General features: G+C 40.5%; 1 protein-coding gene across 1 annotated transcript; it reads right to left on the bottom strand.

The window, feature by feature from the left end:
- Positions 1-246: 246 nt before the first annotated feature.
- Positions 247-26,432, bottom strand: LOC140906150 (immunoglobulin gamma-1 heavy chain-like). Its single transcript, XM_073329654.1, has 7 exons — positions 26,349-26,432; positions 16,769-17,074; positions 15,168-15,307; positions 4,815-4,905; positions 2,785-3,090; positions 1,500-1,583; positions 247-389 (listed from the first exon to the last, which is right to left on the bottom strand). The coding sequence occupies exons 1-7, from the start codon at positions 26,416-26,418 to the stop codon at positions 247-249; spliced, it is 1,140 nt and encodes a 379-aa protein (XP_073185755.1). The 5' UTR covers positions 26,419-26,432.
- Between the last annotated feature and the right edge of the window lie 787 nt (positions 26,433-27,219).

The raw sequence follows: 27,219 nt of genomic DNA, 5'->3' as shown, positions 1-27,219 counted from the left end.
GTGTAGCCTCAGCCCTGGAAGTTCCACAGTTACAAGTAAAATTAAAATAGGAAATATGGTCACATATAAAACTGTTCTCTCTCAAGGAGAAGAAGCCATCTGTGCTAATTAGAGAAATGGCCAACCAAATCAAATTGAAATGCATGTCTTAATATTTAGAGCAAGGTATTTCTTATGAACAGGCTTATGGCAAAGGAAAGTAAATTTCAGACACAAATGCTGACATTGGAAGTTGTAAGCAGAAGTTTAAGGTTTCTTTCCCCGGTGCTTGATTGGACTTTGCATCCTGTAGATGAAGAAGAGTACGATGACATAGTACATGGTGCTTTTCAGGAGTAGGACAATGTATATTAAATACGCCGTCCTGTGCATGAAACTGTCTGTAATATCTACAACAAAATACAACAACAACAAGAACAACAAGTGGTTAATGTTGCATACTCTATAGCCGCAAAGAAAAATAACTATAAAACCACGTGTGATAGTGTAAGGTATACATGGTATATGATTGCAGTAATTATGCAATATGGCATAGGTATACATGGTATATGATTGGAAATGCACTGAATGCATCCAATGAAGTGAGCTGTAGCTCACGAAAACTTATGCTCAAATAAATTTGTTAGTCTCTAAGGTGTCACAAGTCCTCCTTTTCTTTTTGGGAATACAGACTAACACTGGTGCTACTCTGAAACCTATGTTTGTTCTGAATCTGTATCCAAGCAGCTGATCAATCAAGTGGTCTGATTTTCAGAAGTACTGAAATGACACTGAAATCAGTTGGGTCTTCAAGCTTTCAGCACCTTTACACCCCATTTGAAAAGTTTGGCTTAGCATACTTTTTGACATTTAATATGTTAAATGTTAGATTAAGGACCAGTGGCATGTGTAGGTTAAACAACAATGACCCATGAGGCATGTTAACAAAGCACAACAAATCCCACCAAAACATGTATTTCAGCAGGACTGTTACAACGTGAAACCTGAGCTGCCTGTGGGGATTAGGTTTTGGACCCTTTTGGTAACCCACAGCAGATGTTAACTTATAGCAACAGGTGCTGACTTTCTCCTTTCCAGGTGGGTGATCCACCCCACTCCATTGCTTCCCCTATGGTCCCACCCTGGCTCTGCTTCTTCTCCTCCCCGCTCTGCCCCCTTCCCCGTGGCCCTGCATCCCGCCCCACCTCTTCCCACCATGCTCTGCCCCCTCCCCTGAGCGTGCCCTGCCCTCACCCCACTTCCTCCTCCCCACCGGCTCTGGCCCCTCCCCCAATGCCTCCCACTAAACAGCTGATCAGCAGGTGGCTGGTGAATACTTAGCACCCACTATTTTTTGTCCATTGGTACTCCAGCCCCAGAGCACCCCCAGAGTGGGAGTCTATCCACATCTAAAGTAATGATGTTTAGAGCTTTTAGAAAGAGAGAATATTATCTCTTTTGTCTTAACCATATCAAATAGTGCTTAATTCTTAACTGTATTGTATAAAAATGAGAATTACCTGTGGAAATCGTGGTGCTGTTTTCAGCATTCTTGATACAACCTCCCGTGGTTTGAGGCACTACAGTGGTGTCTGAAAAGGTGTCTGATAAAAGCATAACATGTAAGAGGGCTTTAATTGTCAAATGGGATTCTTGTTGAAAATGAAGGCATACTTTTCTTGATAGAAGTTCAAAGAGAAAGATGGTGAAAATATTATAACTACAGTGACTCAAATATGGAAAGTTTATATTTTAAAAAATGAGCACTGAGATTCCATCCACAGAGTAAATGCTCAGTAGCACGTAACTGATGTGCAAAACCAACTAGAGATAAAACTGGAAAAATGCATATGCTCCTGCAAGTGAGTACTTGTATGCCTTATATCGAGATTTAGGTACTGATGTTGCAATCAGATCAGTCAGTGCAAACCTCTGTGCCCTGTTAGGAGCTCACTTGAAGTCTTTGGCATTTGCGTGGGTGCAGAGGTCTGGACTAGCCGATCTGATTGCAGGTTCTGGACGTTGGCCCTTCTGTGTATGCAAGTTTTCTTTTCATGTCGAGCCAGATGCATTTTGTCCCACCAAATTACTCAGTTGTGTTTGCCCCTTTGCAATGTGTACGTATACTCGTTAGATAAAAACCTGGCCACCTGGTTTTGTCTTGAGCCTGAGGCAGCCTGAGATTGTTGGCATTCAGGGTAGTGGTAATGTTATCTAATAGCTGTACAAGAGGCAGAAGAAAATAATCCTGATGAGGATACAGTCTAAGGCCCATCTCTTAGGTATTTTTGATTTTTATCTGCTGTAATTAATTTATTGTATCTCAGATAAGAACCAAACAGAAATTACTTCTCTTAATGCAAGAGAAAAGGGATTATCTTTTTCATTTTGGTTTCTTTAATTCTTCTGGTCTGTTTTAATAAGCTAGGTGCTGTGTGTGTTATTACTTTTGTTGCAATATGTATACCTTGTTCAAAACCAAACACTGTAGGCCGGGTCCGTGGCTGGTGTAAATCTACAGAGCTCCATTGACTTCAGTGGAGTGTTGCTGTTTTGCACTAGCTGAGGATCTCAGCCAACATTTCATTCATTATAGAATGATTTTAAATTGGGGGAGAGGAGCCAAAATTGAGCTTTTGACGGAGAAGCTTCAGTGGCAGCCAGCTTATAGAGAGATGGAAACTAATAGTGGCCTGGAGAGCGCAAACCCTTTCAGGAACAGTCATACATTTTACTGTTTTATTGTAAAGAAACAGTGAACTCTCTGAATATATATAGAACTAGTTTTAATAATCTAGTATATACCTGGAGATTCAATTGGGAGAGAATCTTCTTTGCTTTCATGTTGATATTTGCAGCGATAATTCTTGTTGCTATTTTTATCTACGGTCAGCCAGCTGCTCATTGAGTATGAAGGTTGATCGTCACCAAGGGGCCAAATTTCCTCATGTATTGCATTATCCTCTGCATTTTTCTTGTGGCCTTCCCAAGTCACCTTAATAACATTTGGGTAAAAATCCTCAATGAGGCACATGTATGATACTTTCCCATCTTGTTCAGTAGAAGGAGGCAGGACCTGAATCTTTCTGGAATTGAGTTTTGCTTGTTTGTCTGGATTAATTTTAGAGAGAGAAATGAATTTGTTAGGAATTAAGTAAATTCAGAATTGCATTATACATTGCATGCTTTGCTTTTGAAACAATAAAGATGGAATTCACAGATTTGAAAGCGGAAGAGATTTCTTGCATCCAATTCCTCCAACTTGCACTCAAGCACACAATCTCAACTCTGAGTTCAGTATGGGAACCATACCTTGTTGCCAAATGTATTTTACCTACTTTAAGTTGATAATTTTTTGTTACTGCCTATTAAATTCTGAAGATGGGAGTAAACTGTCCACTTATGAGTTACAGCTTTAGGGAGTTAGAATTGCAGAAGTTTATATGCTTGAATCGAATGCAGGTTTTTGTGGAACAGTAGATCTGTGAGAGTGCTTACTAACAGCTTTCAAACTCAAAATATATTAAACACTTGTTGAATGAATGCTGAGTACAGCTTTATATTCTGATTAATTTCAAAACATTTGTGACTTTGAAAATCTCCCCTTTATTTACCCAAAATGTGTATGTAAAAGACACCATGATAAGGAGAGGAAGGGTACAGCTACACCACAGTAAAAGACCCGCAGCACGACCACAACTGGCCCAAGTCTCCTGATTCTGACTTGCAGGGCTGGGGTTGCGCTGCTAAAAATTGCAGTGTAGATGTTTAGGCTTGAGCTGGAGCACAAGCTCTGAAACCCAACAACAGAGGTGGCCTAAGAGCCCAGGCTCCAGTCAGAGCCTGAATGTCTGCACCGCAGTTTTTAGCACCAAAGCCTGAGCCCCATGAGCCCAAGTCAATTGACCCAGGCTCAGAGACTTGGTGTAACAGGATTTTTATTACAGTGTAGATGTATCTGAAGCGGAGGATATTAAAGATTCCACAAACCTTTTAATATGGCCTCTTTTTAAAAAACACTAGAATATTCTATCAGGAGATTAATTTGCCCTGAACTAACTGTGTATACTATTTAAGAACCTGGGTTAGCACCTTTAAAATGAGAGTTAGAAAAGTATTCTTTAAGCCTTTTCCACACTAAGAAACGGAACTGTCAAGGTTCCTTCCCCACTCTGAACTCTAGGGTACAGATGTGGGGACCTGCATGAAAAACCTCCTAAGCTTCTCTTTACCAGCTTTGGTCAAAACTTCCCCAAGGTACAAAATATTCCACCCTTTGTCCTTGGATTGGCCGCTACCACCACCAAACAAATACTGGTTACTGGGGAAGAGCTGTCTGGACGCGTCTTTCCCCCCAAAATACTTCCCAAAACCTTGCACCTCACTTTCTGGACAAGGTTTGGTAAAAAGCCTCACCAATTTGCCTAGGTGACTACAGACCCAGACCCTTGGATCTTAAGAACAATGAACAATCCTCCCAACACTTGCACCCCCCTTTCAAGGGAAATGTTGAATAAAAAGCTTCACCAATTTGCATAGGTGACCACAGACCCAAACCCTTGGATCTGAGAACAATGAAAAAGTATTCAGTTTTCTTACAAGAAGACTTTTAATAGAAATAGAAGTAAATAGAAATAAAGAAATCCCCCCTGTAAAATCAGGATGGTAGATACCTTACAGGGTAATTAGATTCAAAACATAGAGAACCGCTCTAGGCAAAACCTTAAATTACAAAAAAGATACACAGACAGAAATAGTTATTCTATTCAGCACAATTCTTTTCTCAGCCATTTAAAGAAATCATAATCTAACACATACCTAGCTAGATTACTTACTAAAAGTTCTAAGAGTCCATTCCTGGTCTATCCCCGGCAGAAACAGCATATAGACAGACACACAGACCCTTTGTTTCTCTCCCTCCTCCCAGCTTTTGAAAGTATCTTGCCTCCTCATTGGTCATTTTGGTCAGGTGCCAGTAAGGTTACCTTTAGCTTCTTAACCCTTTACAGGTGAGAGGATTTTTTTTCTCTGGCCAGGAGGGATTTTAAAGAAGTTTACCCTTCCCTTTATATTTATGACAGGAACCATTTTGAATTTTTTTTATCAATTATTCACCTTAAAATGATATAAGAACATACAAGATATATTCTATTGTAGACCCAGCCGATACAACTTCAGGGGAAATGTTGCTGAACGCTGTTTTGGGAAATTACAGTAAATATCTTAACATGTATCCCTCAATGACAAATATCAATTCCGAAATTAGCAAGGATGATGCATCCTGAAATGACTTTGTTCATGTATTTGGCCAATGTATTGGAACGTTATGCTTAAGGCTCAACACCTCTGAAAATCACGCCACTTAAATACCCCAATAAGTATTTAGGAGCCTAACTTTAGTCAACCACTTCTGAAAATCTTGATTCTGAAGCATTATTAATAATGGAGCTCTCAACAGAACTCAGCGATCAAATCTTGCTGAGGAATAGAGAGAATGTTGCTGCTCGTGTCCAAATCCCGAAACTGATGAGCAAAGTGCCAATTAGTGAACTTCTGCTGTATCTCCTGAATTATTTTTAAATAATTCTGCCACAGTATTAAATTTGTCACTCTTGGAATAGAGCTGATTAAAAAAAATTGCAAAAAAATCACTTCATGAAATTTATAAAAATTGCTGCCTGCTATAAATGGATAAAACAGAACCAAAATATTTTTATTAAAAGTCTGAACTAGAAAGGATAAAAATATTATTTGATCCCCGAATTTGTGCAAGCGCCTGAAATCATAAATACTGAAGTAGACCAAAAAAGACTTTTCTACTGAAATCGCTATCTGTCTGCTCGTTTCATATGGGTGACAGTAAACGATACATTTTTTTTAAACAGTATATTGAATGTACTAGTTATCAGAAGAAGTGAGCAGGTTGAAAACACATCTTCTGCCACTAATCTCTGTCTCCTGTTTGTCACTGTGGGATAGAACCAAGAGAATAAGGTTCCCAACCCAGCTAACAGCTAAAGAAGTGTTCTCTGCAGAACGAGGCAAGATTCTCATGTTATAAATGTCCATCACAAAGAAGAAACAGAAGGTTGTTAATATTTCAGTAGTGTGAGAGGTCCCCAAATGGGCATCATGTATCTTTTGCATTCTCCATTTGTTCCAACACTTAATTAGAGGTGAACAATTAGAGCCCATTTAACAAAATAGTTGACCTATTTGCCACAAAACATTTATTTGGAATTTTTAAAGGCAGTAAGAAGGGATTTAGGTGCCCAAATCCCTTTGAAATTCAGGCTCCTTTGATAATATCAGCTGTTGTCTTTAGTCAACTAAGACACAAATAGATTAATGAATACTAAGGCCCTGCTCCCACAAAGTCTTACACATGTGCTTAATTTTATGCTTTGTGAGTAGTCCCACTGATGTCAAAGCTTGTGAAGGTTCCTTTTCTAAAATGATTCCAGCTTATTTTTGTGCTGTCTGGCTATTCTAGAGTTTTCTGAATCTATCTTGAATGGAACCAAACAATAACCCTGTAACTAGGGTTGTGTCAAAAAGTATTTGAAATATCTAAAAATTTAGAAGCAAATGAAGACAGCTGAGATGTTAGACTACCTAACCAAAAAGAAAAAAATACCTTCATTAAAGAACTTTCCCTCATTTTGGAAATTGTCACCAATTAAGGGAATTGATTTTTCAGTTCTTTTCAATTTAGATGCTCATGCTCTGGTACAAATTAGTTCAACATTTGGAGCTCAATCTTACATTCTATGTGCACCAAAAACACCCAGGAATACAGGATTGGGCTTGACCAGTAGGTTTACCAAATGATTTACTCACTCAAGTCTTGTTTGTATTCAAAAAACCTTTACATAGCTTCCTGTCCAGTGATGTTGTGCTTTGCAAAAATTAATGATTATTTCTGGCATTTCTCATTAGATGTTTTTAGAAATTGGAGTCACATTTACATGTTGACAGTTTTGCAAACACTTGCATTTTTTTTTGTATTTGTACATGGTTAGATGGATGTCTATCCAATATAAAATCTGAATTTTGTACATATATAAGCAGAATGTGTGTTTGCATAAGTGGCTGTGCAGATGCATGAGCAAAATCAGTTTTAAATTTCTGGCCTCAGTTTAGATTTCTGGCTTCACTGCTCTAAAATCCCTTGAGGCCAATGAGATTTTTCTCCTTTGGCTTCAATGGGCTTTGCATAAGACATTTGAAGAAGATCAGACCCTTAATTTCCAAGTCAAATATAGTTTCCAGTGTGGAGCTATTGTTGTTTTGGTCCAACTTAACTTTTCAAAACACCTTGCTTGTCTAATTTAAGTGGAACTTTTAACAAGGAAGGCACGTTGTAAAAGGATAGAATGTGATATATTATTATTTTAAGTATCACTTCTCTTTTTTTGTAAGATGGCAATTGACTTTGGGTCCTTTGGTTTCACTCCTTGCTCAAAAGAAATTCCTATTAGTTTCAATGGGAGGTTTTCTAAAGGGAGAATTGCAGGGTTAAGTTGTGAATGACTCACTGCTAACTATTTTTGTGTGTGTTTGCAATCTGCATGCCACTTATAGGTAAACTATCACACTTAAATAACGCTGATGTACTATTTGAGAACAAAGGCCTTTATGCCATCAGAATTTTTTAAAAAATAAGTTAATGACATGCTTGTAATTTTAATTTTGCATGATGTGCTTGGTCCACCAAAGTGCCGAATGTGCCTTTGAAGTTCTGAACGCTTCTCATTTCCCACTGAAACCAATGAATATTGAGGACGCTCAGTACCTGGTATTATTTACACCCAAAAGAGCAAAGGATTGTTATGACATTTCTCTGTTGCGAGCCAGTGACTTACAATTTCATTAACATTAGTGTTGTTAATAAATTATTACACTCGTAATAACATTTTTGACTCTTTACATTCTTTAATTGAGATAAATGATTGAGCTTAATATGATAGATTTTGCCATTATGAAACATTTAAAATAGTTTGTCTGAAAACTCACTCGTTATGAGAAGTTTTGTGCCAGTTTCAAATATTTTTGCAGCTCCCACAGTGTTGCAACTTACTACAAAATCTGCCCAAGACATTTCTATTCAGAGGGATCAGATCTGAACAAATATTGCTAAATAGGCAAAACTGAGAGCCAATGGTGAAAATTTCAATATATTTATGTAATACCATACATTGGTATTTTCAAATATTGTATATTAATATTAATTTGGTAGCTTTTAAATTCTGTTTAACAGAAAATCATTCACTTCATTGACTAGAGAGGATCTCGCTGACATTTGAGACCTATTGTTAGACTTGTATTTTCTCTTGCCTTGTGGATTGATGGAAAAGGATATTTCAGTTAAATTCTGCTGGATGCTTAGTGGTTTTGTCCCTCTACTGTCAGAGTGGTCGAATGGGTGCATTTTAAAAATATCAATATAAATAAACATATAATTAGAAAAAAAAATTACAGTACACTGTGACCTATCCCCTTTTCTCAAGATGTTTCATGACATCTTTCCACCCACCAAACACTATTTTGAATGATTTCCTGAATGGTTTCAAATGTAAAACTGTCTAATACAATTTTGCTTTCCTGTGCAGTATAATTAAAAGGAATCGTAAAAGGCCAGTAGGCTTGGGGATTGGTTATATTCCTATTGAAGTCTCAATGACAAAGAAGAGAGATACTTTGAGATGCATATTTTAGCAACCTAAATGTAGTTGGCCCTATGGAACATTATGCAACAAGGGCCAAATCCTATTTCGACTTTCTATAGCACGTGTTGTGTAGAGTCTCGCTGATATAGACAGCCTACAAAATATGTTGGGCCAAATTCTCGAGAGAGCAGAGATTGAGTTGTACTGATGTAATGAGAGGAGAATTTGATTCAGACTATAGAATATCTTCCTTCATATTGCTTGTGTTTGTTCTTGAGAACAATCACTCATTTAATTGTTGCAAAATTGATTTTAAATCAACAAGATTTATTGCATTTTGGCCTTTGTTTTGGACTTTAATTAAGCACAAGCTTAAATACGTTGCTGAATATGAATGGAAACATGCTTAAGTGCCTTCCTGAACTGGAGCTTTTTTTAGGAAAAAAAACACAATTGCATTAAGATATTACTACTATAAATGTACCTTTTAATGCTACGTAATGGCCAGATCCTCCAAGTGCTGATCATCCTCAACTCCTATTTAAATGAGTGAACATTAAAGAAGCTCAACAACTGATATGACGGGGTGCTAAATACATGGTATTGTACAAAAACCATAAGTTCTACATTTCACATTTACTGCTAACAATGGGTGGTTCCACTTCAGAATATCTTTGCATAATCATCTCCCAGTGTGATAATACCAAACAAGATCTCCAAACAGTTTACATTATTCTCATTGATTACGCAAGCGTAACTGGTTCGTTCTGAATTAGAGAGACTAGAATGGGTGAAATCCTGACCCCACTGAAATCAATTGCAGTTTTGACCTTGACTTTAGTGGGATCAGGATTTCACCCAGTATATTTATGAATAGCTTGCTTTTGTCGTGGATAACAAGCATAGTAAATACCCAGAGTAAATGTATGCTTGGAAAACATCTTGAGACACTTACTTGAAACCAACAGTTTGGTGCCAGAGCCAAAGTACTTTACTCCATACTCACATCATTGAAATCCTCTACAAAAACTAATGAATCCTCTAGGTATGAATTTCACTGAATTCAAATTCTGACATTCATATTTTAAATACAAAGTCCACAATCTAAACAAGGCTTGCTATCGGCTACTTAATTGTGGGAGTATTAAATTGAGTTTGTGCACTTTGTGAATTCCTGTGCCACCTTCTACCAAAAATGTTTTTTGTACATTTGTACTCTCTTTCAATGGAGTTGCAAGAGAGATGAACTTGGCCCAATGTTTTAAAAGTAAAGCTCTCCATTTCCCTCCTTCCCGATTCTTAACAGCTATTCAGTAAATATTCCAGCCTTTTACTCTTGTATTCACTTGACTCGTTAGGATCATATACTGTCCTCAGTGAACCCAGTGGTGTCCTTGGGAGTTCTAGACACAGGTCAAGAGCAAAACACGGATTATGTGCAAATTCCTTGTTTAATATTTATTTATTCGGTCCAATTTTTTTGTCCCTTGATTCTATTTACCAAAAGAAAAACAACCAAGAATAAAAATACTTACGCGAAACAACTAGTTTGGTTCCTGTGCCAAAGTACTTGATCCAGCTTGAAGTGTCACGTTGACTTTTCATATTACAAGAAGCTGTGGTACTCTGATCAAAATGGGGAAAATACTTCGAATGAAGCATTCCTGCTTTCTTGACTGTTTGGAGAATTTAATGATTTCACATTTTTGTGCCCCCATAAAGCTGATACATAAATTCTCTTCCCAGTCACTTTATTTACTTGTCCTTCCAGCTTTTCTGCTAATTAATCCTCACTCCTTTAAAATGGCAACTAGATTACAGCTTCCATTTGATTTTAATGTTGTAAATAGACTGTTGGATCAGGTGGTTCTCAAACATTTTCATTGTGTCTTCCACATATTAAAAGAGAGACTGTTTCATGGACTACAACCCCTCTCCCATTCCCAATAGCATTGACCACCTCCTCCTTCTCTCATCCGCAATCACATCACATCTCTGTATCAATTGCTTACATGTAAAAATGATACCTGGAAAGAATTTCATTCTTACGTGTATTACTGAAATTGAATAGATGACAATGAGGAGGAACCAGCATTATGTGATCAGCCAGCTCTCTACAGCCTAGCACAAGGAGCTCCATAGACTGCAGCTGGGAGCCTGTACCCTGGTTATATATTTTGCTTTATGTTGGGATTGTTGTAGTTGGTGTGTTACGAATTTACTGGTGTCTTTTTACATGGCTGCTGGGGAGGGGGAGGGCACCGGGGAGGTGGGGGGATATGGTCCTCCTCTGCATACACAGGCATTTTAAAACAGAACAGAGCTAACATCTGAGAGAGCCCACCTCATTTCAGACAAAAGGGGTGGATGACACTCTAGCAGTTGGAAGGGAACTAACCAGAGTATTTGATCTCTCTCACAGACACAGACACGGCCACCCCCAGCTCACTCACCTGCAGAATAATTCTGGGAAATAACTGACAGTGGGTAAGAAAAATAGAAAAGGAACATACAGTGAGAGGTTCCTCCCAAATGTACAGGTGGTTGTGTCAAAGGGCTTGTCTACTGCCCAAGAGGTTATTGGGAATATCTCCCAGCATTGCAATCGTGCTGGTGAATCTTCCCTGGTGATCCCTGGGAGAACTGGTGTAGTGAGGGCAAAAGCTTTCACTGGCCTGTTACCACCATGTCTTGTAGACCTGCTCTGAGCAGGGTTAAGTGACACCAGCATAAAAACGCCAGCACGAACACTGCAGCACTTGGTGTCCTTGGTGGGGCTCGACTGCCGTTAGTGCCACAGCGGGAGGTTTCACAAAATACACCCAAATTACTGAATTTCATCCTATTTCCTTCAGACCATTTCTCCAGTTTGTCTAGATCATTTTGAATTTTAATCCTATCCTCCAAAACACTTGCAACAGCAGGAAGGGAAGCTGTTTAACACCATTCCTTTTGTAGCAGCGTAGATAACCCTGGCTCATACCAACTGGGATCACCCCAATGCATCACCACTCTGCCACTTCAGTGATGAGCGATAAATGACAGCATAAAATAGGATATGGAAGGTTATAGACTACACAATGATTTCTGTGATAGATTGTAAGGACTGGTCAAAATCTCCCCACTTCTAGGACCCAGGAGCAGTGAATAAAAGAGAAATACAAGAATCATCCTCTCTCCTCCTCCTCTTGCTGACTTTTTCTATTTTAAATGTGCAACCATAATTATACATTCACACAGGTGTTTACATTTAATAAAAATGGGTTTGTTGTAGGTGGATGAAGTGGTAAGAGACAGATACAGGTAGGGCCTTGATATCAAGGTGCGTGATATAGACAAACATTTAATTATTGGTGGCACACTTTCATGACAGATGCCTATAAGTTAACGTTGCCTGAAATTTCCCATTACAAGACTCTGTTTTCAGTTGCTTATACCTTTGTCAATCTTAAACTGTTCTGGCTGAAACTTTCCATGCCAGCTTTCTGCTTTAGGCTGATGTTAAAAAAATTAGTTTTGGCAAAACGGTGCAGTCATTTGTAGAAGTAGATTTCAGGAAAATCCATTTTTCGCCCACATCAAAATAATTCTTACACCTGTGTTGTTTACAATGCCGGTGGGGAAAATGCCCAGGTTTGGCCAAAGTTATCAGCCTTTGAAAAAATCTCAGTTTGCACATGTCAGGAGACACTTTGAAGTTGGGCAGCTCCAGTCCCTGAAGACTCCATCTGCAATAAGCACGCTCTAGCTAGCGCCCTCCCAGTTCAGACGTGTGGTCAGTCTGCCCATGTGACATCCCCACAAAGCTTCTGAGCTGGTGCTTCGGGGGCTGAGCTGGACTTTCCTTGTAATCGCTGCTCAGTGTTGCCAACCTCGGCAATTTTTCACTGACTTGGCGACTTTGAAAGGCCTCAGCAGCAAACCTCCCCCCACAACCCAATAACCCTTTAGCTGGCGACAGGTGACCCTTTGGGTGATCTCTGGGTGATTCAGATGGGCCCGGTCCCTGCTGCCACGGGTGGCCTTTGTGCATGAGCGGCCACCAGGGCGCGTGCACAGCTGGGTGGGGATGTGGGGGAGGGGTCTAAACCCCGAATTGTCCCACGTGCGAGTGAGCCGCGGCTGCTGCCATGACGCCCCCACGGCGCGCACAGGGGCAGCAGCTCCCAGCGCCTGTTTCATCCAGAGGGTGGTGGCACCTTTTCCCTCCTGCCACCTGGAGCTATTTCCTCTGCTGCTTTGTGCCCCTCCCCCCATGCAGCACAGCACCAGCGAGCGAGAGGAGAGGCTGAGTAGCTGCAGCCCCCAGTCCCAACGGTGCCCCTCTCTGTGGTATGGGGGGAATGGGAGCAGGTAGAGTCCAGGGCGGGGCCAGGCCTGGTGTTTGCAGCTGGCTCATGGAAAGCAGCCGGGCCTGAGCCGGCACAGGAGCCGTAAGTTGAGGCCTCATTGTGAGGTCCGTTTTGCACAGGCAATGGTGGGTGGCGTGGAGTCTCAGGGGCAGAGCCAGGGGAACGGCCGCCTGCCCATAGCCACTGCCATGATTCCAGGCACGATTTTATCCCAGTAAATGTATGCATGGCAGCAGGGCAGGGTCATATAACAGCAAAAGTTCTCGCGTCCATGACAGTGGAGACAAGCGTGACACAGCTGTGTCCTGAGCCACCATGTTTGTTTGCTTTCAATATGTGTGCAGAAGAGGAGGAGGCGGGAGGTGGGGTGACCAGGCAACAGAGAGCCAGGCAGGCAGTGGAGTGAGCAGTGTGAGAAGGGGATGCTGCAGCCACAGGTACAGGGAGGAGCCAGGGAGAGCAGCAGCCTGTGTGTGTACATCCCTTGGGGGTTACTGCGGGGGCGGGGATGCGACAATATTCCCAGAACATGGGGTCATGGCACTACTTAGGTTTGGCTCATCGGCCCCCTCCATCTCCACCGCCCAGTTTAGCCACTGGAAAGGTTGGGACTTATGTACTGGAGTGCTGTGGGGAGGAGGGGAAGAGTGTTACTGCTGGGGGAGGGGGAGTGTGGAAGGAGCAGTGTCACCAGCCTCAGTGATTTTGGGGGCTACTTTTCACACGTGTTTGCCAAAACCTCAAGTTTTGAGGCTGACAACACTGTTGCTGCTGCAGGCCACTTTAGCACCAGATGTGAGAGCAAGGACCCGCTCTCTTCTGTGTGATCAGTGCCTCCCCACCCCCGCCGCTAGCACCCAGGGGATCAGGAGGAGGAGAAGGAGGAAGCAGCCTGACTGAGAATGCAGAGGGGTGAGGAGTGTGTGTGTGTGTGTGTGTGTGTGTGGGGGGGTTACACAGGGAGAGACAGGTGCAGGAGCCAGAGTGTGAGAAGAAGGAGAGTGGGAGGGGGGAATGGTTGGCAGAAGTGGGGGGAAGCAGTGGGGTACAGGAAACATGTGGGGAGGACGGGACAGGTGGGACAGCAGAGGAGGAAATGGACTGGAGTTAATGGGTGGTGGATCAGACTAGAGGGAGCGGCAGAGGGAGGCATTTCGGTGTGTATAGGCATGGATGTGGGGGAGGATAGGAGCTGAAGGGGAGGGGTGGATATGAGAGAGGGGGACAGAGACAGGTTTGGGGCTGAAGGGAGGAGGCATGGTCTAGTGCTTAGTGCTAGCCTGGGACCTGGGAGATACGGGTTTAATTCTCTGTTCTGCCACAGGCTTTCCATGTGGCTTTGGGCAAGTCACTTTGTCTCCACAGACTTCAGTTTCCCGTCTGTAATATGGGCATAATAGTACTTCCTTATCTCACAGCGGTGTAGTGTGGATAAATGCATTAGAGATTGTGAGGCATTCAGATACTACCGTGGTAAAAGCTAGATAAGTATGTTACATGGTTGGGTGCAGGGGATGAAAGAAATGGGTCTCTGACCACTAGGGAATCCTCCCTTGCAGTTCCTAGAATTGATTTCCTTTAAAGAAATATATAATGGACAGAACTCTGCAATGTTGAATTTTATTTAAAATCCATTAATCTTTCAGTTAAAAAAAATTAGTCATATTTCAGGAGCCTGTTTTTGTTTTATAAAGCAAATAAGTGTAATTCGTAGAAAGAAATGACAAATATTTTTAAATCTTAGAATAGGACTCCACACCTGCAAATATTTATGGGACGAGTTTTCCCATTGACTTCACTGAATGCAGGTGGCCTATCCACAACCAAAAAGTTCTTTGTGTTTTTGAAGGATAAGGGCCTAAGAGACTGGTTCCGCACTACTTTGTGATGCAAAATTCCCATTGAAATCAAGGAGTGTAGCCTCAGCCCTTGAAGTTCCACAGTTATAAAATTAAAATAATAAAATTGGAAATATGGTCTCACATAAAACTGTTTGCTCTCAAGCAGAAGAAGCCATCTGTACTAATTAGAGAAATAGCCAATCAAATCAAATTGAAATGCATGTCTTAATATTTAGAGCAAGGTGTTTCTTATGAACAGGCTTATGGCAAAGCAAAATAATTTTCAGACACAAATGCTGACACTGGAAGTTGTAAGGAGAAGTTTAAGGTTTCTTTCCCCGGTGCTTGATTGGACTTTGCATCCTGTAGATGAAGAAGAGTACGATGACGTAGTACATGGTGCTTTTCAGGAGTAGGACAATATATATTAAATACGCCGTCCTGTGCATGAAACTGTCTGTAATATCTACAACAACAACAAGTGGTTAATGTTGCATATTCTATAGCTGCAAAGAAAAATAACTATAAAATCATGTGTGGTAGCGTAAGGTATACATGGTATATGATTGCCGTAATTATAACATCTAATCAGACTATGCATAAATCAGTTTCTGATTGTGTCCTCTAAAGAGGTCTACGTTCTGATCAGACCTTCCCATCCAGCAGAACTGAGACAAACAAAGAGGCACTCTCAGGGCTGGCATCGTTGGTGTCTGCTAAGGAGTTAAGCAGAATGCTAGTGCTTCTTTTAATAGTCTGTTGCCACAATTTTAGGCCAAAATTTTCAGACCTGGGTGTCTCCGTTTGTTCTGAGTCTGTATCTAAGCAGCTGATCAATCAAGTGGTCTGATTTTCAGAAGTACTGAAATCAGTTGGGTCTTCAAGCTTTCAGCACCTTTACGCCCCATTTGAAAAGTTTGGCTTTGAATACTTTTTGTAATTTAACATGTTAAATGTTCGATGAAGGACCAGTGGCACGTGTAGTTTAAGGAACAATGACCCGTGTGGCATGTTAACAAAGCACAAAAAATCCCACCAAAATACATATTTCAGCAGGACTGCTACAACGTGTAACCTGAGCTGCCCGTGGAGATTAGGTTTTGGACCCTTTTGGTAACCCACAGCAGATGTTAACTTATAGCGACAGGTGCCGACTTTCTCCTTTCCCGGTGGGTGATCCACCCCACTTCACTGCTTCCCCTAAGGTCCCACCCTGGCTCCGCCTCTTCTCCTCCCTGCTCTGCCCCCTTCCCCATGGCCCAGTATCTGCCCCACCTCTTCCCACCATGCTCTGCCCCCTCCCCTGAGCGCGCCCTGCCCTCACCCCACCTCTGCCTCCACCTAGCTCCGGCCTCTCCCCTAAATGCCTCCCACCTGCCACCGAGCAGCTGATCGGCTGGGCCCACCAAACAGCTGATTGGCAGGTGCCTGGTGGGTACTCAGCACCCACTATTTTTTGTCCATGGGTGCTCTTAATCTCTTAATCTTTTTTCTCTTGCATTATCTTTTTCATTTTGGTTTGTGTAATTATTCTGGTCTGCTGTAACAAGTTAGATGCTGTGTGTGTTATTACTTTTGTTGCAATATATATCACTTGTTCAAAACCAAACACTGTAGGCTGGGTCCGTGGCTGGTGTAAATTTACAGAGCTCCATTGACTTCAGTGGAGTTTTGCTGCTTTACACTAACTGAGGAGCTCAGCCAACATTTTCAGTCATTATAGAAAGATTTTAAATTGGGGGAGAGGAGTGGAGCCAAAACTGAGCTTTTGATGGAGACGCTTCAGCTTATGGAGAGATGGAAGCTAATATTGGACTGGAGAGCGCAAACCCTTTTAGGAAGAGTAATAGATTTTATTCTTTTATTGTAAAGAAACAGTGAACGCTCTAAATATATATAGAACTAGTTTTAATAATATAGTATATACCTGAAGATTCGATAGGGACAAAACCTTCTTTGCTTTCATGTTGATATTTGCAGCGATAATTCTTGATGCTATTTTTATCTACGGTCAGCCAGCTGCTTATTGAGTATGAAGGTTGATTGTCACCAGTGGGCCAAATTTCCTCCTGCACTGCATTTTCCTCTGCGCTCTTCGTGCCGTCTTCCCAAGTCACCTTAATAACATTTGGGTAAAAATCCTCAATGAGGCATATGTGTGTTACTTTCCCATCTTGTTCAGTAGAAGGAGGCAGGACCTGCATCTTGCTGGGATCAAGTTTTGCTTGTATGTCTGGATTAATTTTGGAGAGAGAAATTTATTTGTTAGGAATTAAGTAAATTCAGAATTGCATTATACATTGCATGCTTTGCTTTTGAAACCATAAAGAAAGAATACACAGATTTGAAAGTGAAGCGAGAGGCAATTTCATTTCTTGCATCCAATTCCTCCAACTTGCACTCAAGCACACAATCTTAACTTTGAGTTTAGCATGAGAACAATACCTTGTTGCCGAACGTATTTTAACTACTTTGTGTCTATAATATATTGTTACTGCCTATTAAATTTTGAAGATGGGAGTAAACTGTCCACTTAAGGGTTACAGCTTTAGGAGTTGGAATTGCAGAAATTTACGTGCTTAAATTGAATGCAGGTTTTTGAATTTGGAAAATTCCTTGTTTTATGACAACAGTATTTCAATATGTCAGGGAAGAAACCTGTTCCACTATGCAGTGTGACTAAATAAGTCAAGAACTGACAGGGGCTCTGATCCCGAGGAGCCTCAATGGCAGATCAGAACCTTTCAGGACTGGGCTCTCAATGCATGTTACAGGCTCAATCCTGCACTTATTAAAAATATGGGGAATTTTGATGCTGAATCAGGCCCTTTTATTCCTGCACCCCTCCACTCTTATGTGATGGCATTTATGTTTTAGTATGAATAGAAAATTACAATACTAATCTAAAATGCTCATGTCAGTAATGACCTATACAGTATTCACAAATATTGTATCTCTTGTTTCCAGTGCACATCTTTTCTCCCAGACCTTTCGCCTGCTCCTACACCCTTAACAAGAGAACGAAAAATAGGATGAATTCAGGGCTCCATCCAAGTCAATGTCAAAACTCTCATTGACATCAACAGGGCCAGGATTTCACCCCTAACGTCTTAAGTCTCCTGACTAATACGTACTTGTGATTTGAGAGGCTAAATCTTGGTTACCGCACTAAAGAGAATAAAGAGGGTTTCTCTCGGAGAGCTACATGATGGATGGGAAGATGAAATCTTTTCCCCAACCTACCTTATGCATCATAGGCTGGGAACTTTAATAATGTCCATGCAGTTGCCCCAATGACTGCGCAGGGATTTTGGCCAGTTGATCTCCCTAGTCACAGAGCCACTGGCCATTCCATGCCCTCACCACTCCCCTACCCCCAATCCCCACTGTTCTTTGGTTCACAGGGGTCCCCTAGGAGTGCACCCCGCACTGGATGGAACTGTGGATGTTCTCCTGGTCTGGAGTATTGACCCCTACAGAAAAGAACAACCCAGCTTTGACAAAAGGTGAGCAAAAAAATTCTATGTCAATAATTAATTGTCAATGTGATCACTAATCCGTTTTACTTTGAATTCTGTACATTAACCTTACATTTAGATACATTCATTCTTCTACTGTAGATTGCATATCACGTTAACAGTCTGTTATCTTTTTTGAATAAATTGTGCTCTGCAGTCTCTAATTTTATATTATCACAAGTAACTTTTTCTCTTTGCTACTGTAGAACTTACTTGAAACAACGAGCTTGTGCCAGAGCCAAAGACTTTGATATCACTGTTCTCACTGTGTTCATGTGCTTTGCAAAATCTCACGGGCCAGATCTTCAGCTGCTGGAAATCAAAGGAGTTCCATTGAAGATCTGGCCCATATAGCTTCATACTATTTGCTGTGCAATTGTGAACTGAAGTTGATAGAATCACATTAATATACTAGACTTGTGATTTAAATGGCTTTTCCTTACAAAATGGCAAATGCTTGATCCTGTATTCCTCTGACAGCCCAAACTCCAATAGATTGCACTGGATGTTTGGAGTACTTTAGGAGCAGACATGCAAAATAAGTCAAAAACTTCAAATGCATTAGAATTTCCTCAGGCTGGGATCCCTCAGCATCACTTGAAATTTCGATTTTTCTTCTAAAGTTAATTTAGTGCTTGTGAAAGGTGCCAGATTGACAGCACTAGAAACTACCTACATTGAAAATACTTCAGCATTCTACAACAGTGGTCCAGTGCCTAGTAATGCCATTGTAAAATGTGATGGGTGATTTTGGACCATTGCTGGAGAATCTTTTCTTTAATGCTGGATTTCTCACCTGGCCCTAACAGTGTATTTGAAACCTATTTGCAAAGGTCACCTTTAAAGGATGAGATGGTAAATTATTCTTAATAACCCTTAAATTCTTGGTATTTCTGCTAAAAGTGCCAGCAACAGTGCCTATCGTGATGAAATTTTTTCAGGTGGACACCTGTCCTCTGAAGATTCTTTGCTCATAACTGCACATCACTTTCTGCCATAAATTTGGATTTGGTCTTTTAGGGCCAGGTGAGATTTAGATCAGATACTTTTATATTTTTTCTTTAAAGAGTTTGTTATATTCAGTCGGTAATGTCAAAAATCAATTCCTAGAACTGTTTCAAAAGGCAGCAAACCAGTTTAAACCAACCCTAGACTACTTGAGAATCTTATCAAAATAAATATCAGTAATAGTAGCTCCTTTGTACTTTATAACTGATCTGCACTGATCACTCTGTTCTTAATGCACTCTGTTTTACCAGATCCCAAGTAAGTTCCATCATATAATGGACAACCTTTTAATAAGCATTCAAAATATTTTTGCATTTATTTCTACTACGAAACTTCATGTAAAGTTTTGGTGAATTTTTTTTCCTTATTTTAAATAAAATGACTAAGTAATTGTGAAAGTTGTCAGATAGCATTGTAGACTGAATCCCTTCTTCATGGGATAGATACAACACATGCAGGGACAGGGGAAACTTCTTCACACCGTCCCACCAAGCCATGTCAGTTTTGTCCTGGAAGGACAACCTCTAGAGATGAGAGGGGATAGTTCAGTCTCCATATTCAATTCAAACTTTGGTTTCTGCACTGAGCCTGCCATTAGTCCCAGGTTTTTTCTAGAATATTACGTTCAGAAGAATCCAGTTATACCATTTTAATGTAAACTTCTTTTGTGATGACTAGGTGAACTCCCTTAATAGATACAATAAGAGAAGCACCATTCTTCCAATGTCATGCTTGTAGTCCTCACGAAGCTTGGTTCTGTTTCCAAATCTTTTTACTCATCTATTCCACTAAGCAAGAATTCTGAAGAATTCTGGTAGGTATTGACCCTGCTCTCATTTACACTGGTATAAATCTGGAGTAGCTCCATTTTAAATGAATGGAGGGAAGTCAGTTTAAAAAGAGGAATGACTAGTGTGAGGGCCAAATCAGGACTGCTAACTATATAGGACTTTAAAAGCAATTACTGCTTCTTCAGTAACCTTGTAAATAATGTTGTCCCTGCTAAGAGGTACACTTATACAACATGGGTAATTTCCTGGCCCCAAAGTCATTGCCATTGAGTTCTGTGGAGTCGGGATTTCACCTCATGTTCTTAGAATGGAAAAGCCCCGATTCCTGTAATTCTGGAGTCAAATTCAGCCCTGGCACAAACAGCCACAATTTCTTTTGATTTTACTTAGACTTGTGCCAGGATCTGAATTTCTCCATGATTTTAGGTGTTTTCCTTTCTCAGGAGGAACTTACTTAGCCAATATTTGATATTTCTCTTTGAAAAGATATTTTATTACTAAAAGGTTTGATTGTATCCTACAGGTTTAATACACAAATAAATCAAGTGAGCAATCTTAGGTCTTCATGCTGTAATAAATAATCGACACCTATCACAGACCTGCTTCTCCATTCCTTACACAGTCAAAACAGCTGGTAAAGCTATGGGAGTTTCACCTGTCAGACTGCTGGACCTTATATAGGTAAGAAGATTTAGGAAAACTGTCCATTGTAAACTATAATGCTAACTAAATTGTATCTACATTCTTAATACCACAGAATATTCACTGAAAGCAACATGCTGATCCTGATCTGATATTTTTAAAATTAATTATGGTAGTGTATGTATTTTAATTGGCAGCATTACAGCAATTTACCTTTAGTTGAGAGCTATGGGGTACCATTCTAGTTGATTTATATAAATGTGCAGAGAGTGATTCTGTGAGAGTAAGGACCTGACTTTCCTTTGACCTGTGTTTGTGCAGTCAGTTATACCAATGCAAACTGGGTGTAACATGCAACTTAATCAGAATGGTAGCACTTCCCATCGACTTTTCATGAGCGTAAATGGCTTCCTAGAGCAGGGCAAAGAAGACTCAGGCCCCAAGTATATATTGTGAAACACTATTAAGAATAATTGCAAGTGTCAGTTTGCCTGCAATGCCAACGTACTTCACACAAGAGGACAATCTCTAGGGCCAAATTCTTTCACTTACACTGCTGTAACTACAAGTATTCAGCTGTGAAGATACTGACTACTTCAGAGGTTGCTTCCTTTGTTTTAATTGAGAAGCATGATGTTGTTACTTCTTTCAGAGTTGTTTAATTGTATGCATGTGTACACATTTTAGTTAAAGAAATTTGAGTAATAACAAAGCTAAATAAATTTTTGCAATTGGACCAAGGACCCGCATTCTCAGGCCGGAAATTCCTCTGAAAAATGACATTTAACAGCTGATCTTTAGAAATATTCCTAAATTTAAAGTAGATTTTTTTGAGTTCATCAGTAAGAATGGCAGGTTTGCTCTGAGATTGAAAAGTTGATGTATTTGGGATCAGATCCCAGTAGGTGCTAACTTGCACTGAAGTCTACAGGAACTGATGGTGTTTAGCACCTCACATTAAGTGCTCACTACTTCACAAGGTCGAGCTTACAATTGTTGACGTTACCTGTGATAAAAATATTTTCAATGATCACAATAAGCCTCTTTATCTTTGCGTTACTGTACTTACCACATAACTTACCTGTTACAATGAGCTTGGTACCAAATACTTTGACGATATAGCCCCTAGAAGTATCACAGTGAGCAAATCCTTTGCAAAATAGTGTACAGATCTAGTATCTTTATATTGATGGACCAGTAGTTGTTGCTTTAAAATCAGATTTGCTATTTAAATTGCTTTCTGGCCTAGTAATAAAATAGTAAATAAGTAGAGTGCATGTAAAATAATGTGAAGACCATGGAGGCAATTTTCAAATGGGTAAAAGACACTTACACATAGAATCATAGAATCATAGAATATCAGGGTTGGAAGGGACCTCAGGAGGTCATCTAGTCCAACCCCCTGCTCGAAGCAGGACCAATTCCCAGTTAAATCATCCCAGCCAGGGCTTTGTCAAGCCTGACCTTAAAAACCTCTAAGGAAGGAGATTCTACCACCTCCCTAGGTAACGCATTCCAGTGTTTCACCACCCTCTTAGTGAAAAAGCTTTTCCTAATATCCAATCTAAACCTCCCCCACTGCAACTTGAGACCATTACTCCTCGTTCTGTCATCTGCTACCATTGAGAACAGTCTAGAGCCATCCTCTTTGGAACCCCCTTTCAGGTAGTTGAAAGCAGCTATCAAATCCCCCCTCATTCTTCTCTTCTGCAGGCTAAACAATCCCAGCTCCCTCAGTCTCTCCTCATAAGTCATGTGTTCCAGACCCCTAATCATTTTTGTTGCCCTTCGCTGGACTCTCTCCAATTTATCCACATCCTTCTTGTAGTGTGGGGCCCAGAACTGGACACAGTACTCCAGATGAGGCCTCACCAATGTCGAATAGAGGGGAACGATCACGTCCCTCGATCTGCTCGCTATGCCCCTACTTATACATCCCAAAATGCCATTGGCCTTCTTGGCAACAAGGGCACACTGCTGACTCATATCCAGCTTCTCGTCCACTGTCACCCCTAGGTCCTTTTCTGCAGAACTGCTGCCTAGTCATTCGGTCCCTAGTCCGTAGCGGTGCATTGGATTCTTCCGTCCTAAGTGCAGGACCCTGCACTTATCCTTATTGAACCTCATCAGATTTATTTTGGCCCAATCCTCCAATTTGTCTCGGTCCCTCTGTACCCTATCCCTCCCCTCCAGCGTATCTACCACTCCTCCCAGTTTAGTATCATCCGCAAATTTATGAAGATATTGAACAAAACCGGCCCCAGGACCGACCCTTGGGGCACTCCACTTGACACCGGCTGCCAACTAGACGTGGGCTGCCATTGATCACTACCCGTTGAGCCCGACAATCTAGCCAGCTTTCTACCCACCTTATAGTGCATTCATCCAGCCCATACTTCCTTAACTTGCTGACAAGAATACTGTGGGAGACCGTGTCAAAAGCTTTGCTAAAGTCAAGAAACAATACATCCACTGCTTTCCCAGTAATCTCATCATAAAAAGCGATTAGATTAGTCAGGCATGACCTTCCCTTGGTGAATCCATGCTGGCTGTTCCTGATCACTTTCCTCTCATGCAAGTGCTTCAGGATTGATTCTTTGAGGACCTGCTCCATGATTTTTCCAGGGACTGAGGTGAGGCTGACTGGCCTGTAGTTCCCAGGATCCTCCTTCTTCCCTTTTTTAAAGATTGGCACTACATTAGCCTTTTTCCAGTCATCCGGGACTTCCCCGGTTTGCCCCTGTAACCTCAACAGGGATTCCTTGAAATGCAGCTAGCTCTCCTGCACTCCTTTCCCCTTCATGTTAGTCCCCCAGGGGATCCTACCCATCCGTTCCCTGAGGGAGTCGAAGTCTGCTTTCCTGAAGTCCAGGGTCCGTATCCTGCTGCTTACCTTTCTTCCCTGTGTCAGGATCCTGAACTCAACCAACTCATGGTCACTGCCTCCCAGATTCCCATCCACTTTTGCTTCCCCTACTAATTCTTCCTGGTTTGTGAGCAGCAGGTCAAGAAAAGCTCTCCCCCTAGTTGGCTCCTCTAGCACTTGCACCAGGAAATTGTCCCCTACGCTTTCCAAAAACTTCCTGGATTGTCTATGTAATCTAACTGTCATTCCTGGTACCTGCGTGCCATTGAAAATCTGCCCCTAAAATAAATCTGATAAAACATGGTTATGATTAAGCATGAAGAAATTACTTTTTAAATTAGACTCCACAGGTTGATATAAAAAAATTAAACCTGCATGCTGCCATCATTCCATCATGGTGCTCCGAATTATAATGACAGATTGAGGGTAGAATATAGCTCTTAAATTGGGCGTATTCATGAGACTAATTTTGGCTAACTTCTGCCATTTAGTGTAACCAGAAATATTCCCCAACAGAAAACATTTGCTCTTCAGAAATATTTGTTTGTCTCAGGTACCAGGCACCCAGCAAAGACGATTTAGCAGTATCTGGAGGAGTATCATTGGAGTATCATTGTATTGATGAACCAGTAGTTGTTGCTTTAAAAAAAAATTGCTTTGTGGCCTTGCAATAAAATAGTGAACAGTATCTGGAGGGAAGAATAAGTGAACAGTATCTGGAGGGAAGAATAAACTTAATTAAAGACACACAATTCTCTCAATCCCATTAAATCCAAACATAGCTAAAACATTAACAATTGGAAATCATCTTTAAAAATAAAAGTGAGAATTATATTATTAGATCAATTATTGTATTTTATTCAAATGATTACTCTGTCACATATACCTTGTATTTATGTAAAAAAATGCACACCTTTTTATTCCCCATTATCATATGGAATCAACAAGATTTACTGCATTTTGGCCTTTGTTTTGGCCTTTAATTAAGCGCAAGCTTAAATACGTTGCTGAATACGAATGGAAACATGCTTAAGTGCCCTCCTGAACTGGAGCTTTTTTTAGGAAAGAAAACACAATTGCATTAAGATATTCCTACTATAAATGTACCTTTTAGTGCTACCTAATGGCCAGATCCTCCAAGTGCTGATCATCCTCAACTCCTATTTAAATGAGTGAGCATTAAAGAAGCTCAACAACTGATATGACGGGGTACTAAATACATGGTATTGTACAAAAACCATAGGTTCTACATTTCACATTTACTGCTAAAAATGAGTGGTTCCACTTCAGAATGTTTTTGCATAATGATCTCACAGTGTGACAATACCAAACAAGATCTCCAAACAGTTTACATCATTCTCATTGATTACGCAAGCGTAACTGGTTCGTTCTGAATTAGAGAGACTAGAATGGGTGAAATCCTGACCCCAATGAAATCAATTGAAGTTTTGCCCTTGATTTTAGTGGGATCAGGATTTCACCCAGTATATTTATGAATAGCTTGCTTTTGTCGTGGATAACAAGCATAGTAAATACCCAGAGTAAATGTATGCTTTGAAAACATCTTGAGAAACTTACTTGAAATCAACAGTTTGGTGCCGGAGCCAAAGTACTTTACTCCATACTCACATCATTGAAATCCTCTACAAAAACTAATGAATCATGAAGGTATGAATTTCACTGAATTCAAATTCTGACGTTCATATTTTAAATACAAAGTCCACAGTCTAAGCAAGGCTTGCTATCGGCGACTTAATTGTGGGAGTATTAAATTGAGTTTGTGCACTTTGTGAATTCCTGTGCCACCTTCTACCAAACATGTTTTTTGTTCCTTGAAATACATCTCGGCATGGAAGATTGAGTGGGGTGAATTCCTGGTCACCACACACTTCCATTAATTTCAGTGGATGAGCAGGATTTAGTCCTATGATCTCCAATGTGCCTGGATAGGAGGGATGGTGTTGTGGTTAAAGCACCAGAGTGAGACTCAGGAGATTTGCCTTTTTTTCTGGCTCTCCCTCTCTGCCCTTTGTCAAATCACAATCTCTGTGTTTCACTTTACATTTTAACATGCTCTTAGTGTATAGTTTAGAAAATGACATTTGCTAAACAATGGATTATAAATACTGTTATATACTCAACATTAACTAGCACTTGCATTATTGATTGGACTGTTTCTGTAGCTTTAATCAGATAAAAATTATTGTACGCAAAAGGGAAAAGATACTTTCAGTAAAACAACTTTCTGAGAACCTGCAGACTGTTGCACCTCCGGCAATTTTCCTTCATTAATCATCGTACACTGATTTAGTCCTAACTATAACAAACTTTTTAATAATCCCACACCTGCTAAATTGAAACCTGTGCTGTGAATTTTACACTTGCTGGCATTTGGACATTATTTTAAATTTAAATCTCTCCATTTCCCTCCTTCCTGATTCTTAACAGCTATTCAGTAAATATTCCAGCCTTTTACCCTTGTACTCACTTTACTCATTAGGATCATAAAGTGCCCTCAGCGAACCCATTGGTGGACGTGGGAGTTCCATACCCAGGTCAAGAGCAATACATGGATTATGTGCAAATTCCTTTTTTAATATTCATTTATTAGGTCCAATTTTTTTGTCCGTTCCCTTGATTCTATTTACCAAAAGAAAAACAATCAAGAATAAAAATACTTACCCGAAACAACTAGTTTGGTTCCTGTGCCAAAGTACTTGATCCAGCTTGAAGTGTCACGTTGACTTTTCATTTTACAAGAAGCTGTGGTGCTTTACTTATGCAGCTGTGTCCTTGCTCAAATATCCAGGCACTCTAACCAGTAGCTGGGAAAATACTTCTAATGAAGCATTCCTGGTTGCTTGACTGCTTGGAGAATTTAATGAATTCACATTGTTGTGCCCTCATAAAGCTGATACAAATAGAATCACTGGAAAGAGAGTTTATGCATGTCCTTGCAGTTTTTCTGTCAATGAATCCTCACTCCTTAAAATGGAAACTAGATGGTGGCTTCTATTTGATTTTAATGTTGTAAATAGACTGTTGGATCAGGCGGTTCTCAAACATTTTCATTGTGTGGTCCACATACTAAAAGAGAGTATGTCTCATGGACTACAACCCCTCTCCCTTTCCCAATAGCATTGACCATCTCCTCCTCCTCGCATCCGCAATCACATCACATCTCTGTAGCAATTGCTTACATGGAAAAATAATACCTGAGAGAGAATTTCATATTTAGCTGTATTACTGAAATTTAATAGATGGTAATGAGAGGGAACCAGCATTATGTGATCATACAGCTCTCTAGAGACGAACACAAAGAGGTCTATGGACTGCAGCTGGGAGCCTGTACGCTGGTTATATATTTTGCTGTATGTTGGAATTGTTGCAGTCTGTGTTACCAATATACTGGTATCTTCTCACATGGCTGCTGGGGAGGGGAAAAATATTTTCCTCTACATACACAGACATTTTAGAACAGAACAGAGATAACGTCTGAGAAAGCCCACCTCATTTCAGACAAAAGGGGTGGATGACACTCTGGCAATTGGAA

The sequence above is a fragment of the Lepidochelys kempii genome, chromosome 2 (assembly GCF_965140265.1).
Source record: "Lepidochelys kempii isolate rLepKem1 chromosome 2, rLepKem1.hap2, whole genome shotgun sequence".
NCBI lineage: Eukaryota > Metazoa > Chordata > Testudines > Cheloniidae > Lepidochelys > Lepidochelys kempii.
This window is presented reverse-complemented; position numbering and strand designations above follow the sequence as displayed.

Coding starts and splice junctions, on each gene's coding strand:
- LOC140906150 (XM_073329654.1), bottom strand. CDS start 26,418: ATGAAAAGTCAACGTGACACTTCAAGCTGGATCAAGTACTTTGGCACA. Junction 15,308..16,768: donor TGTCCCTATCGAATCTTCAG/GTATATACTATA, acceptor TTGTTGTTGTAG/ATATTACAGACAGTTTCATG. Junction 3,091..4,814: donor ATGGACTCTTAGAACTTTTA/GTAAGTAATCTA, acceptor AAATTAATCCAG/ACAAACAAGCAAAACTCAAT.